General features: G+C 33.1%; 2 protein-coding genes across 4 annotated transcripts; one reads left to right on the forward strand and one right to left on the reverse strand.

Moving 5' to 3' along the window:
- Positions 1-2,737: 2,737 nt before the first annotated feature.
- Positions 2,738-7,291, forward strand: LOC131159563 (uncharacterized). Its single transcript, XM_058114581.1, has 2 exons — positions 2,738-3,178; positions 6,773-7,291. Exons 1-2 carry the CDS (start codon positions 2,915-2,917, stop codon positions 6,998-7,000), a joined length of 492 nt encoding a protein of 163 aa, XP_057970564.1. The 5' UTR covers positions 2,738-2,914; the 3' UTR covers positions 7,001-7,291.
- Positions 7,292-12,527: 5,236 nt separating this feature from the next.
- LOC131159562 (uncharacterized) lies at positions 12,528-15,349 on the reverse strand. Of its 3 annotated transcripts, none has more exons than XM_058114580.1 (5): positions 14,873-15,349; positions 14,367-14,417; positions 13,189-13,322; positions 13,012-13,103; positions 12,528-12,900 (listed from the first exon to the last, which is right to left on the reverse strand). In XM_058114580.1, the coding sequence occupies exons 1-5, from the start codon at positions 15,152-15,154 to the stop codon at positions 12,887-12,889; spliced, it is 573 nt and encodes a 190-aa protein (XP_057970563.1). In that variant the 5' UTR covers positions 15,155-15,349; the 3' UTR covers positions 12,528-12,886. The 3 variants fall into 3 exon arrangements, with proteins under 3 accessions (XP_057970563.1, XP_057970561.1, XP_057970562.1); XM_058114578.1 differs by having other exon boundaries at positions 12,528-12,914; XM_058114579.1 differs by having other exon boundaries at positions 12,528-12,903; positions 14,873-15,332.
- Between the last annotated feature and the right edge of the window lie 2,378 nt (positions 15,350-17,727).

Genomic DNA, 17,727 nt, shown 5'->3' on the forward strand with positions numbered 1-17,727 from the left:
AAGACTATCACTTTCTAGAGCATTACAGATATAATCATTAAGAGTTAATATTTCATGACTATCATGACTCAGCATTTCAATATTTGTGAAGACATATAGCCACTTTACAATGATAACTATAAATATAAAGTTAGAATATATATATATATATATATATATATATATATATAAAATTTTAGCTAAAAAATTAATGAAGAAAATGTTAATGTGTCAATGCACTCAAAAGATATCTAAGGCCTATCCTAATTCTACTTTAATTATGTGTCTTTCTCTCTTTTTAAATAGTGAGAAAAAAAATTAAAAAATTACTTTAAATAGCTAAAAACATATATTAACATTTTTTCGAAAGAAGCATGTTACTTTCTAAAAATACACATTTCTCTTACTATCATAAATTGCATTCTCACATAATTCAAATATGTAGTGTTTTTTTTAGTAAAAATGATTGATGAATGCAATATCAACACCAAAATCTTTTTTCAAATTTTTGCACCCAAATTACACAAAAAAGTTAATAACAACCATAAAATTTATACACCATATTCTTGATTAGACTTGACAAAGAGGATCGATTCAAATAATCCATTATAGATTAAGTGGTTTATCGAGTGATTAAATTACAATTGATATGAGAGTCAATTATAGAGAAGATGTGTGACGATTCAAATTGAATAATATATGATGGATGACGAATAATCCGTTCTTTACATCTCAATTATAATCTCTTTTACCATCTAATAAACAATTTATTTCATAACATAATAATTAAAATTATTTTTGAAATTATAATTTGATAAATTTTTAAACATTCAATAACCAACCACAAAAGTATAAACTTATATTACCCAATAACTATGACAAATTATTAAATATTTAATAATCAATCACAAAATTATGATTTTTATTTATTTTTTAGATCATAAATTTAAGGATTTTGTTTTGATAACAAGAATTGGAAATTTTGGGTTTAAGTTTGAATGAACACCTAGAGCAAACATAGAGGCAGATAAAATAGCATGAAAGTTGGGAGTATAAGACTTGACCTTGATCAAATGGGCTAATAATACATGAATCTGAAGAGACTTGCGGAATAGCCTTAAGATCCGGTTGTAGTGCATACGGATAATAAAAAAAATTTATCAGATCATGCAATCTTTAATTACATGATTAAGATTATACCTGCAAGATCTGTCTAATTTGATCTCGAATCTGCAAGTACGAAAACGAGCTCTTGAAGACGATCAGAAATCTTCTACTGTATTCCTTGAACACACCTTACTCCTGAGAGAGTGGGCTCGTAAGCGGCTACTAGGGTTTCTTCTCCCACGAAAACGTCTGCCTTTGTAAGAGTTTGTTCCTCTCTCCTAGCTGCTGAATGGAGCACATATATATAGGCTACATTAGGGACCTCTAGACAAATATGACTAAGGCTTCCCACGTAATTAAGAATTCCTAATTCGACCTGAATTCATCCTTAATTATGTTAATTAGAATTCATACCACTAAAAAATTATAATTGCACTCCCTATCATATTCGAAATTAAATTTCGAGCTCCTATTATTAAATACTTATTTATCTCCTCACGTAAAGATTATAGATACCCGTCTATTAAATTAAATTATTGATAATTTAATTAATTGACATATTAATTCCCTAAGACCTTCCACTTAACTTATTTGATATGTCGGATTCAAAATCCACCTTCGGGGTTTGATACAATCAAAACTTATAAGCTTCCTTAATGGGATATCATCAATCTCAATATCGGGACGTGGATTCCATTAATAATTAATGTTCACCATACACATAATGTCATCACCCAACTCACTGAGTATTTTGACCCATAAAGAATCTCACTTTTCTATGAATCAAAAAAATAAAAATTATATGCACGTATCTAATAATCATATCAGGATTAAAAGAATAAGCACTCATAATAACCATAAGGTATTAATTGTTTTATATAGTTAGTATAAAAACAATTACCACAAGACAATTCTGTTCAATACACACAAAATGTCCTAGCATAAGGAGTTGAAACTGTACCATTTCCAATAGTCAAGACAGACCTATTAAAACCTTGTGTTACATTCCTACCAATAGTGTGTCCAATTTCATTTAAAACTATGAATACTAAATTTATATTCTATAAAAACTGATAATCTAATCTTCTATATAAGTCGTGTTCTACACACTAGATCGCCTATTATATAGAATAAAAGACACACATGCATAATCATTAAATAAATAATGTCAAACAAACATTACTCACAAAGATTCTCATTAAAATGGAATAACTAAAATTATTAATAAATATTAAAATCGATTACATAAAGCATGTCTTTCAGCATAAATCCCTAACAGAATCGATACCTGATAAGTATGAGTATATGATGTTATCGATAGAATAGATTGGCAGATATCGATTTTTATTCGATAGATATTCGCCACCGACTCGTTTAGAGATAAATAAAAGTTTTACAAGTTATAGTCGACTCATTTAAATTAATTATGAGTCTATTTAAAAGAAATAATTTCAATTTGAATTAATAGATTTTTATCTATTTTGTTAAATCCATTATGGACGTATGGAAAAAAATATATATTATTATTTTAGAGTAAAAATAAAAATTTTAAAAACAAATATCAAGAGCAAACTTTTTATACACGCGCGTCAAGTCGCGCGTGGCCTCTAAGTCAGCTTACTTTTTTGTCAAAAAAAAAAAAAAGAAGAAAGAAGAAGAAGAAGAAATACATGACTTGTTTGTCTTGTAACTCTTGTTTGTCTTGTTCATTTTCTCCATTAATGTTCTTCCTCCCCCTTCATCTCTCTCTTCATTATATATGTCCGTGAATAATTAATACACTGTACACAGCAGTTAGAGAGAGAGAGAGAGAAGGAGAGACTCTGCTATGTTTGAGTTTGGAGGGGAGGAGCTAATGGAGATAGGGATGGGGAGGTACAGGATACAACTGCTGCTGTGGATCCAGCTCCTCGTAATTCTCCTCCTCCTCTTACTCCTCTTCTCTTTCTCCGTCTCTCCTTCAGATCTGACCGCCGTCGACGCCTCCGCTTCCGCTTCCGCGCCGCCTCTCTTCACCTCCAACAACCCCTCCCGTCTTCCTCAGGCGCCGCTGCTCACCACCAACCCAACCACCGCCTCCCGCAACCCCAAGGTATTTTAGATTTTAATTCTGCGCGTCTTTAATTATTTATTTTATTTCCCCAAATGCATTTAACTCAGCTCTTTTTTATAATTAAATACTTGCTGCTTAAGAATAATAGAGTACTGAATTTGTTTGTTAAGTCTTTTTTTTTAATAATTAAACGTTTTAATTTATTTTTTAATAATAAAAATTAAAATTATTATGCGTTGTGCGAGGGCAACGTGCAAACAGCATACTCCACGTTTAAATTTTTTTTTTTTTTTTAATTGTGCAGTTGAGTAGAGATAAATAGCTAAGTAGGGGTATTTTAGTAATTTAAAAGCAAATAATTAATAACAAAAAAAAGAGAGAATTTGAAGTGGCGTGAAGAATTTGGGAGGCGCTTTGCTTTGTTTGAACAGTCATTACGGAGTCTCCAAACGTGTCCTTGCAGCTTTTCTGTTAGTTCAGTCGTTTGCTTCTAACGGGAGGAAATCTCTTTGTAAAGTTACAAGGGCTTTTTGGTATTTTTCTTTTCGAAAATTAAAATAATAGTAAAGTTTTGATTTAATTTTTGAAAAATAATTTTAGAAATGATTGAAAAGGAATGTGCTAGCCTTAATAAAACAATAAATAATAAAATGTTTTATTTTTATTTGCAAAAATAATAATAAAGAAAGTCGGCAAATTCTTAATATATCGGTGTCTTGTCTTAATAAAAATAAAATAAAATATTATATTATGAATACAATAATTTAATCAAAAATCAATCATAAAATTATTCTTTAGTTTTTCACATTTACATAAAATTTAAAATTAAAAAAAATAAAATGATGTATGATTTTTTAAAAAAATCTAAAAAATTGCAAGCAAAGGCCCTTATTTTTTCGCTTTCCTCTAATTTTATTTAAAGATAGCAAAATAGTTTATGAAAAAGATTTTTATTTATTAATAATAATGATTTTATTTTCCTATAATTAATTATAGCCCCTTGTTTATATCAATTGCTCCCCGCCGCCCAATGAACCTCATTGGCTGGGATGGCACATCAGACATGTCACCATTTTATTTATATATATATATATATATAATAAAAATATTATTGCATCTGCAAAATATATATAATCGTCCTTCGAAGCGACGTCGTTTTTGTTGGGATTGAGTTGGTGGCCTATCTTGTTCTTTACTTCTTTCCTTTTATTTGATTGGCCGGTGTGCCTTCGTATAAAACATGTAACTTAATCCAATTTGAGGTGTCCACTGCTCTTCTCAAAACTTGAGATGGAGATTTATGTTTGGACTTCAAAAGGTTGGGTTAATTCATCCAATCATATATATATATATATATATTAATATATTATTTTTAATGTAGGAAAAATATTTTAAAAAAAATTTCTACATTTTAGAAGATGCTTATCTCGGTGAAAATTGGAGGATTGGTCTTTTTATGTTGCTCGTGAGGGAGTTTTGGGTTTCGGGTTTTTGAGGGATAAGGACAAGACCCGAATCCTTATCAAGAATGGGTGGGACTAGGATTGTTGATGATGAATGATTGAATCAATGTACTTCAATCGAGAAATCGGTGATTAAAATGTTGGTTTCAAAGGAATGGAATCGGTGGAATGGAATCGGGTCTTATTTTGATATGAATTTGTGTTTGAGATTGTCCTACATGAGAGTCGTTGGATATGAACCTACTTTAGAAATAGCATTCATATTGAGTGCCATTGAGAAGATGGGTTTAGCGAGCCTTGCCATTGTTTTTATTGTGTGTTTGTTCAAGGTTCAATGGAAGATGATATGTGTATTTTAATCAAAGAGAATGGTGATTAGATAGAGCAAGGGAAGATTTCTCTATCCATGTATCCACGGCGTATGCAAGATGGTTGAGCGAGTAGTATTGGAAAGGCACAATGATCATATCGGTTGAGTTGCTGAATGAATTTTGGTAAAGTTGGATTCGATTATGGAGATGATGCTACAGGATGAACTTTGTAGGGGATCTAAATACCTAATTGTTGAGGTGTTGTTCTCGAGCTAGGAATGTATGGTTCTTCAAAACATAGATAGTTACTCATGTTAAAGCGAGAATGTGATGAAAAGATATCTTTAAAGGTAAATATTAGGTCAGTGGCCTATCACCAACGGTGTCCTTTTATGTACCAAGTAGCAAGGAGCACGCGGAGGTGGTCTTTTAACATCCTCAATTGATGTTTTGAGCTTTTATTTGGTGGATGACTTATTGTAAAATGAGGTCTCGTGTCACTGAGTCATACCCCTCAATCGTTAGCTGAAAAAAAAAATTTTATTTTCTAGAAATTGCAATTTGAAACTAAACTATTTAAAATGGTCAGTAGAAATTCAGTTAATTGGTTTTCAGATCAATATCTAATGATTAACCAAATTGAATCGTTAAGTATTATTTCACATTTTGCTGTTTGTTTTGGAGTCAAAAAGTGACATTGTGGTGATATCGAATTTCATGGAAATCTTAAACACAAACAAAAGAAAAATATTCTCATGAAATAAGCATTCTATAATCGAAAGTAGGATTAGAAAATATCATTTTAAAAGGCATCTTAGATTTCATAGACCAAACACTACAAAATTAGTGTTATTTTCTAATTTAAAAAAATATACCATGAGTCTATTAAGTATAAAAAATAATTTTATTTTTATTTTAAAATTTTCAAAAAATTACAAAAAGTATCATCTTATTATTTTAATTTTAAGTTAGATTTTTTTTCTGAATTTTAAATACAGTTGTCCAAAAAATGAAAAATAATATGACAATTTTGTAATCCTTTTGAAAAATTATAGAATAAAAAAAATTTCTATAAGGCAAAATAAAATAATATAATATAAAATAAAATAAAATCATATGGTCTCAATACCTTTTCTAAATTTGTGAAGATTCTTTAAAAATTTATTTACACTTTATTTTCAATTTGTTAAAATATAATTTCAAACACCCCTTTCAAATGAAGTTTGTAGACCGAAGATGCACCCTAAAATTAAGGGGCTGTTATTACTATAAAAAAAATTAAAAAATTAAAAAATAAAAATTAGCATAAGCTAGGAACGAATGCTAAAAAAATCCGGAACTAACATGTTCGGTTAAAATTAAAAATTTTAAAAAATAATTTTGATTGAAAAAATGCTTATTTTTGTCTTGAAAATATGATTAAAATAACAAAAAAATAAAAGAAAGATATAAGTTTAAAATTTTATAAGAATAAAATTTATTATAATTATTTTACTTAGTTAACATATTTCAAAATTCAGTTTGTCCTACTATAAGAACAATTTAATTACACATTACAATCGAAAAATAGTATAAATATCTTTAAAATGAAAAATTTAAAGTATAAATATTTTTATTTTAAGTTGTATTTTAAATTCACATTGTCATTATTTTAATTTTTAATTAAAAATAATGTATGGTTCATAAAAGTTAGTTATGAAGAATATATAAGAAATAATTAATTACTTAATTTTTAAGCCGAACCAAACAATCCAAGCTTTATTTTCAATAAAAATTTGTAATGTGTATATATATATTGGGAATGTGGGTAATATATGTTCCTCCTTGATAGACTTTACGGTTGCTAAAATGCTTGGCAGATGGGAGAAACCTCGAGCATGAACAAAAGTAGAAGCAGGAGCAGAAGAAGAATGGGAAGAGAAGAAATCCAAGAAGGGGAAAGGGAGGACAGTTCAACAACACCATCAGAGGATGCGATGGCCATGACTGTGTTTGAGCATTCACACCACCCTTGCAATTATTTGAAGCTGGCTACACAGGTCTTTCTCAAGTGTTTGGGCCTGGATTCCTCCTCTGAGGATTCTTGATTCTTCAACCAACCAACTACATCTAGAGAGCAAAGACAATTAATTAGATGAGAATATAACCATTTCATTTTGTTTGTAAATGGTTCAATACAATTCCAGGTTGGGTGGAGACCTAACTCATTCCATGAATTCCTCTTTCTTTTCTGTTTTTTTTTTTTTTTTTTTTTTTTTTTTTTTGCGGGCAGTAGAATACCCTCTTACTTGTTGGATCATTTTTTTGTATACATACTAATCGAGATTCGTTTGATGCGCAATATATTTAATGATTCAGTTATCTAGCTTTAATTAAAAGACGAGTAGCCTGGACATATACAAATTTTTATTTTAATTATTGGTTCAGAATCATAGACTTTTTTTTTTTTTTACTTTCTAATTTTTTTAGAGAAGCTGGGGAAAAAAAATTGAAATTATTAAAAATATATATATATATATATATATATATATATTGAAGAATGGAAAAATAACATCTTATTTTCATAAAAGGCCCTTTAAGAAATTTGCAAAATCATGATTGACATTATTATTGAAGCAGTCTCCTTTTTATGTCCCTTGCTATTTAAAGAGCCAAGCTAATGCATATCCAACTATTCCTCACTATCCTGCATTGTATATAGATAGTTGAGGCTTACAATTGCCTCTTTGAATGAAGATATTCTAATTCAGTTTTTGCTCTCAACAAAGATTCTTAGCCATCACAATTTAAAACACAAGATACCTACAGAGCCTCATGTCTAGGGATGGAGCAGAATTGTAACTAAGAATATCTAACCACATCAAGGACTATAAGGCCATTTGGATATTCTTAACATGGTCAAGCTCAATGCACTTGTTCTCAAGCACACTTATATTTTTATTAAATGTTTCTACGCAAACAACTTGAAACCAGTTACTCAGAGTGTGTATAGATAATTAATGCACCATTGACAATATATGATTATGAACCTATAAAAGATTATTATTGAGAAACATAAGTCCTATATTCTTTAACCTCTTTAAAAACTCACCTTCTTAGCATAGATTTTAAGGGCTAATTCATGAAGTATTATTATCCAACTGTAATTTATAATATTTTAAAAAAAAATGTTAAAAATGTTTAAACCAACTAGTTGGCTTTTAGGGCAGAACTCTAACATGTAACCTCTGGTTCTCACATATTCCTTCATGCAACCCCACCCAACAAAATGCTCAGCTTCTCGTGGCCAGAGGTAGCAAAGATGTGGAAAGGAGAAAGTGTGCCAAGCTACGTTCTTTCTCAACTTCCTAGCTTCGTGTGGTTCTTTCATTTCCTATTCATTTCTCTTGAAGCAGGTAAGGTTACTCGTTCGTGACCAACCTCTCTACATAAGAGTAGGGATAAGGCTGCGTACAGTGTGGCGACCATCCTCTTACCCTTGTGAAGCGGGGAGCATTATGGCCCAGGGATGCCCTGTTTTTTCTCTTGAAGCAGGGCGATCTAGCTAAGTCCATGATTCGCGCAATTCATCAAGATTTCTACTCCAGCTGAGCTCCCTTCCCCACATATATTAACCTATTTCAATTCAGAAATGCTGTCGAGGTAAGTCGTGTCAATAAATTTGCCTTCTGGTCGTCTTCGTATCTTGAACTTTGAACCGCCATTGAGTTGCCTTCCTAATTTGGTCAAGGTAACAAGCATCCTTGTCTGCTCAACTCCATATTCTCCTTTTGAGTTGTCCTGCAACTGTCTGTAAATCACTTCATGCCTCAACCTTGGTGGCACCTAAAACAGCTACCTACCTTAACTCTCTAATAGAACTTAGAACTCTGTTTCCTAGTCAGTGGCTCAGAACTTTAGCTTGAGAACATACTAAGCCCTTGCTTCCCCTGGTGAGCTCCACGAACCACCAAATAAATCTGTTGAATACATTTGCACTATAAAATTTGGCATTCGTCAGTTAATCAAATAGCTGTACAAAGTGCCTGAAAATGTAGTTTCAACTTCTGAGCTACTGTCTTTATACTGAGATGGTTCTACTCTATTAAATGCAAAAGACCAGCAGTGTAATACACTAGGTTTGGCATTCCATTCTCTTCCCTGAAGCTTGCGGCTACTTCTAATGTTGGAATTTGGTCATTAGAGGTGCTGATCAAAGATACTGTCTTAGCAGCTGACTCAGCAAGCCTTTCGTTAACATTTTTAAGTGGGGAAGGCACTTCTCTGTTGATTTCACCACAAATCTATTCAAGCTGCATTTAAGATCATGGATTTCAGACTTTAAATTTGGATTTGGGTGGATTTGAATAAATTTCAATATAATTTTATATTACATTTTATCCAAACTCAGTACAAATACAAATCCAAAGTCCCTCCAAACATATAGGATTAATGTTGCTACTCTTCCAATTGAAGTCTGAATCTACTGACGACTCGAATCATCTTATGTCAAATAGGGTTTGAACTTTCTACAGATTCGCCTGTCTACCTAGGAATCACCACAATACCAAATAATTTTCCGACACACCAAATGAACACTTATTTGGAGTCAGCTTAGCAACGAATGTTTCCTACAAATCTACTATATGCTCCTTTCATCTCTAGCTATCATATCATTGACATAGGCCTCCACTGTTTTGTCCAGCTACTCCTTGAAGATCTTGCTCACGAGCCTTTTGTAAGTTGCTTTAGCATTTTTCAAGTGAAAAAAAAAAAAAAAACAAGAACGCATCCATAAAACTAAGCAGGACATAGCCTACTATAAAATACTAAAAAATCCATGAGCTGGTCAATTCTAGAAAGCAAGAAGCCATCTTCATATCAAGTTCCACTAGTGGGTTCAGTTACATAAATATTTCTATATCAATTTACACAACATTGGACAATTTTCTCCAACAATTTGAGTGCTGTTAAATTCTTACACGCTATCTAGGCATGTGAAATTAGTGTGGGCTCTCCACTTGCCATTGGCTTTTTTATCACCAGCAGACTCACACCCATTTGAGGTACTTCATTTCTTGAAAGAAAACAGATTCAAATAATTTTTCCATAGTGGTAGTCTCAATTTGCTCTAATGTAAAGCTTCTTTACTTTTACACAACTCCAAATTGATTATGTCAGTGAAGCTATACTAAGCAAATCTAGATTTGCCCAAGCTATCTACATATCTCTCCCCATCACTTTGTCACATAAAAAAAATACTAGTGCTAGCTCTTCAAGCAGACTCTTCTTAATACAGAGATCATCCCTAATCTCCAAGTTTTGCACAGCAATTGTTTCCTTAATCCTTGCCTTCCCCCTCAACACAACTAGGCAACAAGTATATAACCCAGCTTATTTCCCTTGACCTCACCACTCCCAACTCAATTAGAAATTCTATTAGGTCGTGAAGCAGAAGTGATGACTTTCGAAGTATTGAGCATCGGTCTACCAAATACAACATTGTCGAGTGAGTAAATCCACGACTAAGAAGTCAACAAACATTGTGACATACATAAGCCCACTTCCCACAGTAACAAGGACTCTGAGATAGTACAAAAGAGTTAAGGTTGTACATCATTTAAATTTGAGCAACAAAGACATAATGTGTCATATATGATATTCTCAATTTAAATTCGAGTAACAAAGACATGATGTGCCATATATGATATTCTCAATCTTCATCTTATTTAGGACAGCTAAAAAGGATATGTATATCCAAATTTTGTTGTCTATCTTTTAGGATTCACCGAACATTATGGTTAGCAATTGCCTATGAAACAACTAGGACACATTGTCATACAAGGTATACAACCCCCTTGGTGTCGTCCTCTGCGAAAGCATGATAACTTCTCTTCTCCTTAATCCATTCCTAAGCTTGAAGGACCTACCTATGTCATGGAGGCAAAATTGGACTCTCCCCTATGAGCTAGTCCTCCAAAGATTATCATTCTCTCTCCTATTGCAAGCTTATTAGAAAGAGTGACCAAACCTTTTAACTACTTTGCACCATCTTTTACCTTCTTGTTTCCTTTTTTTAACAAAACTACCAAGGTAGACTCCTTTTATTAGCAGTGCTATTTCATTTTTCAAGTGAAACCGCTCATTGATTTTGTGTCCACGGTGATGTAGGACAAGAAGCCGAACGATGGGCAGACCCTTGTTGGAGACTCATTCAAAAGAATCGGATCAAGGATTGTTAGATTTAGTTAATAGTTTATTATGTTTTTAATTAAATTAGTATAGGATTATGTGTATTGGGTGTTAGTTTATAATATTTGTGTAATTTAGGGTGTTCGTTTGCAATTTCATGTAGTTTTAGGGGTACATGTGTAATTTCATATGCTAGAGCCTTTCTTATAAATAGTGTGTGAAAGCCATGTAGGAGTTAAAGTTTGAGTTAAAGTTTTCTAGCTAAATCTAGCTTGAGAATCACATGCCTAAGCATAAGCCTCAACTAAAAAGGGACAAAATTCATCTCTTCCCCTTCCTCTCTTCAATTTCTTCTAGTCTCTACCTTGTCTGCAGATCCTTCATGCTATCCTGCATCACATGGTCTTTATGAAATCAGCAATCTTTGGTCAATCTCTACATTAGTTCATGTCATTTCATCCCTTAGTCAACAAGATATGGCTATATGAGGTATTTAGAGGGATTTACTTTGGTACCTTTCAAAAGGGGCCTTTTGCACCTTCTGGATCATTTTTCTTGCTTGCATCTCTTCACTACTGTGTTGTTGCCACTTAAGTATCCCCTATTCTTCCTCTTCTGCCGCTTCATTATCTTCAAGCTAACATGATTCATCTGAGTTGAAGAATAGCTTGCAACACAAGCTCTCCCATGTCTAGTGGCACTTGCCTAGAAACTGCAAAAACTCGCTTGGTCAAAAAGCTATGGTTAAGGGAACTGAAGCTATCCCTAAGTCCACATTCACCTCAAAGGCCGAACTTGTGAAACAGTAGCTGAGTCTTAAGCCTCCCCATCTTCCAGCATGAAGTCATCTTGTCTACTCCTGCACACCTCATTACCAAGTAAAATCTCTATCATATCACCATTTGAACCTACGTTAAAGATAGAAGAATGATTAACTATACATACTAACCAGGTTGTCCTTCGCCTTGTCTCTCAGCAAGGTATCGCCTTGAGTTGAGGCCTAACAATCCTGATTTAAATTTGTGGTTGCTTCCCTATTATGAACTAACAAGGTTTTCTGCTTGGTGGTTGGCTTCTACAGTTCTGCAGTAAATCTCCTAGGATCCCTTCAACCTTCTGCTGAAAGCCCAAGAATTGATCCACTATGATGGTTGGAGGATGCATTCCTCTCATTTGTGAGCTCCTCTATATGGATGGAATCACCTTTTGAGAAATAGTGTCCATTAGAGGACATCATAGCAATGACTCATCCCTTTCACATTTTCCTAAGGGTGGTAGACCAGGTAAAATGCAATCCAAGAACACAATTACCAGCCTCTCACTTATTTGGCTGGGGACCAAAAGCTGAAAGGCTAGTACAGAAAACCCTCAAAAAGATCAAACCACTTAAAACAAGGTACATGTCAAAACAAATTCAGGCCACAAAGGATCCAACTGCGATACTTGAGAAATATAATAAGAAAATTTAACTTTTGCCCTTCGCCCATTACATTATCACTTCCTCTAGAGGATCTCATGGCCCAATGAACGTTTGGACAATAAATTCAGACAACAAATTTGAGAGAAGTCTTTTAGTTAAAAAACTCTAAAAAACTATGTACACAGTACATGTTTTATGTCGCTCAGCATCAACCTCATGAGTTTTTTGGGTTTACCACTTTGTTCGAGTGAAAAAATAGTTGATGACCAACCTCGCAAATCTGGTCACAGTGAAGAAGATCTGCAAAATAGCACGACTCTTCACAATCCCCTCTCGCATACCCCTTGCTGATCTAGCCAATGCAGGTTCTGCTGCTTCAGTTTTACGATGGACCACCTGCTGCACCGATGCTAATCAAGTAAAATTGAAGTAAAATTCATTGCCCCAAATCTGCATGGGAATTCATGTTGAAACAGGAAAAAAAAAAAAGGAATACATAAAATAAACCTGGTGAAGCCATGTTTGTCAACCGGCGCAATCTCTCCTCAGCTAAGCGCACAGCTCGAGTGGAGTTTCGAACACCTTGGGTTATCTCCTGGCTTGACTCCAAATCAAATGAGCTAATGTAAATTTATGAGTTATATGGAAACAACCTACTTAAGAATATCAAATTTTAGTGCAAACCCCAAATCACTGAGCTCCATCGTTAGGTCGCTGATCTCCATGCCAGTTAAACGAACAGCAGCCATTGTATCAGGCAGCTCTTCTCTTGTGACATCCAATAGCTTCTCCAGTGACTCTGATGCTCTCTTGAAAGCCTTCAGTGCAGCACATTAGATATTTAACGCAAATATTTAAGTCAATGTATTAAAAGACAAAAGTGTTTTAACCCTTAGGAGGTGATGTGTAAGCCATACAGCATTGGGACTTATGCCTTTTGAGAATTTTTTTAGATAAAAATATGTAATAAATAAAAAATTAAGAAAATCACATATATAATTTTTTTTTAAAATCAAATATAAGTTTCAAACTATTTGTTGGCCATTCAAAATTTTCTAACTTGAATTCATTACGTAAATCATAACAAGAGATAGTTATAACATTATAAAGTTCAAATTATTTTCAAGATCTATGATACAACTCTCAATTATTTTGGGAAGACTGAAGTTCAGGAGCTTTAGAAATCAACTCATCTTATGACACTCCTTTTAGATAAAGGTGGAGTCAAAGTTTTCTAGCTTGAGAATCACACACCTAAAATACATAAGCCTCAACTAAAAAGGGACAAAACACAAAAGGCATGCCTTTTTTACAAATGCATAAGCCCTAGTATGTGATGCATTAGCCTTTTCGGAATTTGGTCTTCTAGACTGAGCCTCAAGACATTTTAGGCATGCCTTGCCTTGAGGCGAGCCTCAATTGAGCCTTTTAAAACATTGTATTAAGAAAATAAAACTAGAAAAAAAACTACATTTTGAGTTTGAAAATATATATATATATATATATATATCTGTTGCCTTCAAAAATCCTCCAACATGTTCTCCATTTCCCAGATAGAACATAAATTTTTCCCGGCACCCCACTATTTAAGAACTGCTGAATTTATGTTTGTCAAGGTACTTGACCATATTTTCCTTAACTTTTTGAACTACTCATCCAAATTTTAGATGAAATTTTAATACAACAGAATGAAACTGCAAAATTTACAAATTTTCCCTCTTCTAGAAAAAACCCAAGTTAAAGACAGAAAATTTTCAGACCAACTTTTTCCTGATATGAAAAAACAATAAACAATAAACTAATAGTGCAAAATTTAAATTGTGATCAAAATCCAATGGAGATTCTGAAACAAAATTACAAACCAGAAGAGTCGGGATTGCAGAGAAAAAAAGCCAGGTTGCAGAAACTGCCACCTGTGAAAGAATGTGCATATAACAGGATCAGATCAGCACAGATCCTCAGTGGAAAAACAATAAAAAAAATTTACTTTTCCATCTTCACGTCCAAAGCAACACAAAAACAAGATATTCGATTATTCAAACTATATTTTCTTCCATTTTTCTCCGTTTCTTCAGCAACCAAAGTGTTAATGTAATTCCAACAACAAAAACACAAACAAGCACAATTTATCATCAAAATTTTTTTTAAAAAAATGTTTCAAGAAAACGTAGAGTGTATATAATTCAGTTCAATTTAGCCCCTTCTTTTTCTTTCTCTCAATTCATTTCAAATATCGGACGGTACAGCTCTAAGTACTAAATGCAAACAATAAGAAAACAGTAGACAGAAACTAAATCCCTCACGTCACTCACAAATGAGAAACAGAAACCCTAGAGAGAGAAAATAGATAGACAGTGAGAGAGGGTACCACACAAGCAATGAGATTCAGCATTAGGATGTGCCGCTGCGTGAGGTTCCACTGAGAGAGCTGACGTGCAGAAGGTGAATACCCGACGGACGAAGTGAGAGGAGAAGAACATACTGACGGCTCACGTGACGCATTTTCAGATTGAAGTGAAAGAGAGGAGAAACGACGAACCGGCAACCGGAGATCGAAAGAACGGCGTGAGACTAGGGTTCCGGCGAAGCGATTGCAGTGAATTGTCCTGATGATCGGATTCGAAGACTGCAACCGCCAAGCATTGATCATCGGTTCGCTCTCTTCTCTGCGCTCTCTCAGTCTCACTCCTTGTCTCTCTCTGCTCTGTCCCTGTCTCTCGGTGCTATCGCCTATCGGAAATAATCCATGGGCGCCGGGTCATTTTAATATCAGATAAGGGCATTTTGGTCACTGGGGAAAACATATTTGGAGTCTGGGCAACAGCCGTGCGATACACACGTGTGTTCTGAACTGATGAAAGCAATCGGGCTTTTGTGGCTGTATTTGCGTAGAGGCGGCCCAATCGGCCGGCACAGGTCAAAAATAATAAATTCAAAATTCAAAATCGAACCATTCTCGAAAAAAAAAATTTCGGTTTGACTTTTGGTATTAATCGCTCTAATTTTATGAGAATCATCAAATCTACCCGGCTTGTTAAAATTTTTTTCAAATTTAGAAATATTATTGAATTCCTCATCATTTAGTATTAATTATGACTATTATAAATAGATATTAAAAATTATTTTAACTACAAATAATATGAAAAATAAAAAATAATAATCAAATATTTTGGTTTTGTACCAAAACTTGCACAGCATTACCAAAAATCAAACTAAAAACTTTTTATACCTAAATTTTGAATCGAATGAAACTTATTGAACTGGTCTCGAAATCGAATTGACTAGTTCAATTGAGTTTGATTTGAATCAAATGTTGTATAGGCTTGTTTTGTAGATCCTTCTTTCCTAAGAACTTTACAAATATATACCTTTCATTGACTAAAAAAGTACCGCATCGAATTCAAAGATTTAAGTGAAAATTAATGTGAGGTTCAGTAATGGAAGAAGAAATATTGGAAATAAAGTTAAACTTGATGATGAAAAAATAAATAACACTTATAAATTTCAATATCGTGGACCTATTATGCAAGCGGAATGAAAAATTAAAAATGATGTAATTCATAGAATTAAAGTAAGTTGGGTAAAATGAATAAATGTTTTAAGTGTACTTTGTGATCATAGAATACCCTTAAAATTAAAAAGAAAATTTTATAGGATGGTTATATGACCAACTATACTATATGGATCAGAATGTTAGGCCACAAAGAAACAAAATATCCAAAAAACAAAAATTGCAGAGATGAAAATACTTAAATGGATGAGTGATATAACATTAAAAGATAAATTAAGGAATGAACTTATTCGTGGTGTTAAGTGTAGTTTCTATAGAATATAAGATAATAAATGAACAACTCATATGGTATGGACACATGTAAGCTACATAGTGCGTCAGCAAGGAAGAGTGAGTTAGTTACTATGGGGAGTGAGAGGCAGTAGAAGGGGTAAAGATAGACCTAAAATAACTTTAAAGGAAATATTAAGAATTTAATAGTCCAGAATTTATCAAAAAAAATGGTTCATGATCGCATAAATTCTGAAAAATGATTCATATAACCGACCCTACCTAGTGGGACTTAAGGTTTAATTTTTGTTGTATATTTAAAAATTTATCGAAGAGAACATTTTTTGTTGTCGAAATTAAAAAATGTGTTTAAAATTAGATTGGTTTACGGGTTCATTTACTGGTTGGCTAGTACAATTCAGTTAAGAATTTATTATCAATTCTATATTTATATTTTATGTATACATTATGTTAATTATTTGTAACGACCCCGATCCGTCACGTGGGCCGAAGTGCTACTTTTGTGACGTCAGTGTACCTGATACCTTATTCACCAAATATAAAACACATATACGCAGTGAAAATAAAATATAAAATTCTCAAATTATATTACCATAGTTCTAACTATATTTATACACAAATATATCAATTTTCACATAATTACATCTCATAAAACTAAACAAAAATAAAATATCTATCTACACACTACTTACATAAATTTATACCTCTAGCCCGGCTCCTCTAGTCCGCTAGACTCAATCTTTAGGATTTCCTGAAAAGATAATTTGTAAAGTAGGGGTGAGACATAGCTCAATAAGGGAAAGACTAAGTTAATGTCAGTGTGTGGTCAGCATGCATTTAGTGTACAGAAAATAACCAGTTTACTAAGCAAATAAACACATTTATAAAAACATTCTTATTTACACTCACGCACACAATTAGCCGAGGATAAGGAAGATTACCCGCCCATACAAGTAACTTCCCTCTGCTCTAATACTATTACTGCTACTAGGGTACCCGCCTTTCGCAGTAAACTCTCGAAATTATCTTATTAATTATTCGTATTCACATAAATTAACAAATATGCATATAAGACACTCTCTGTGACAATCACGTCATTTATTTCCCCCATCACACGGGTTGTGCAGTCCGAAGGCTGGACTAAGTCTAGGTGATCAGCCCAAACAAAGTAAAAAAAAAAAAACAACATCCTCTGCAAACACATTTACAAGCATCCATAGCAAAGCTGCAGGTCCAACACCCTTACTTCAACTTCACGCAGGCAGTCGGCTGGACTCCCTACACTTCTATCCAGAACATTGTGGGTGCATATGGTCTAACTAGCAACGGTACCATGCTCACATTACACTAGTCCCCAAGGTTTTTAAAGCATATCATGCAATTTAAATAATAGAAATCACCATTTAAAACATTAATTCACA

This window comes from Malania oleifera, chromosome 7, assembly GCF_029873635.1.
Source record: "Malania oleifera isolate guangnan ecotype guangnan chromosome 7, ASM2987363v1, whole genome shotgun sequence".
NCBI lineage: Eukaryota > Viridiplantae > Streptophyta > Magnoliopsida > Santalales > Ximeniaceae > Malania > Malania oleifera.

Coding starts and splice junctions, on each gene's coding strand:
- LOC131159563 (XM_058114581.1), top strand. CDS start 2,915: ATGTTTGAGTTTGGAGGGGAGGAGCTAATGGAGATAGGGATGGGGAGG. Junction 3,179..6,772: donor CCGCCTCCCGCAACCCCAAG/GTATTTTAGATT, acceptor AATGCTTGGCAG/ATGGGAGAAACCTCGAGCAT.
- LOC131159562 (XM_058114578.1), bottom strand. CDS start 15,154: ATGATCAATGCTTGGCGGTTGCAGTCTTCGAATCCGATCATCAGGACA. Junction 13,323..14,366: donor CTGCAATCCCGACTCTTCTG/GTTTGTAATTTT, acceptor GCTGCACTGAAG/GCTTTCAAGAGAGCATCAGA. Junction 12,915..13,011: donor GACAAACATGGCTTCACCAG/GTTTATTTTATG, acceptor TTACTTGATTAG/CATCGGTGCAGCAGGTGGTC.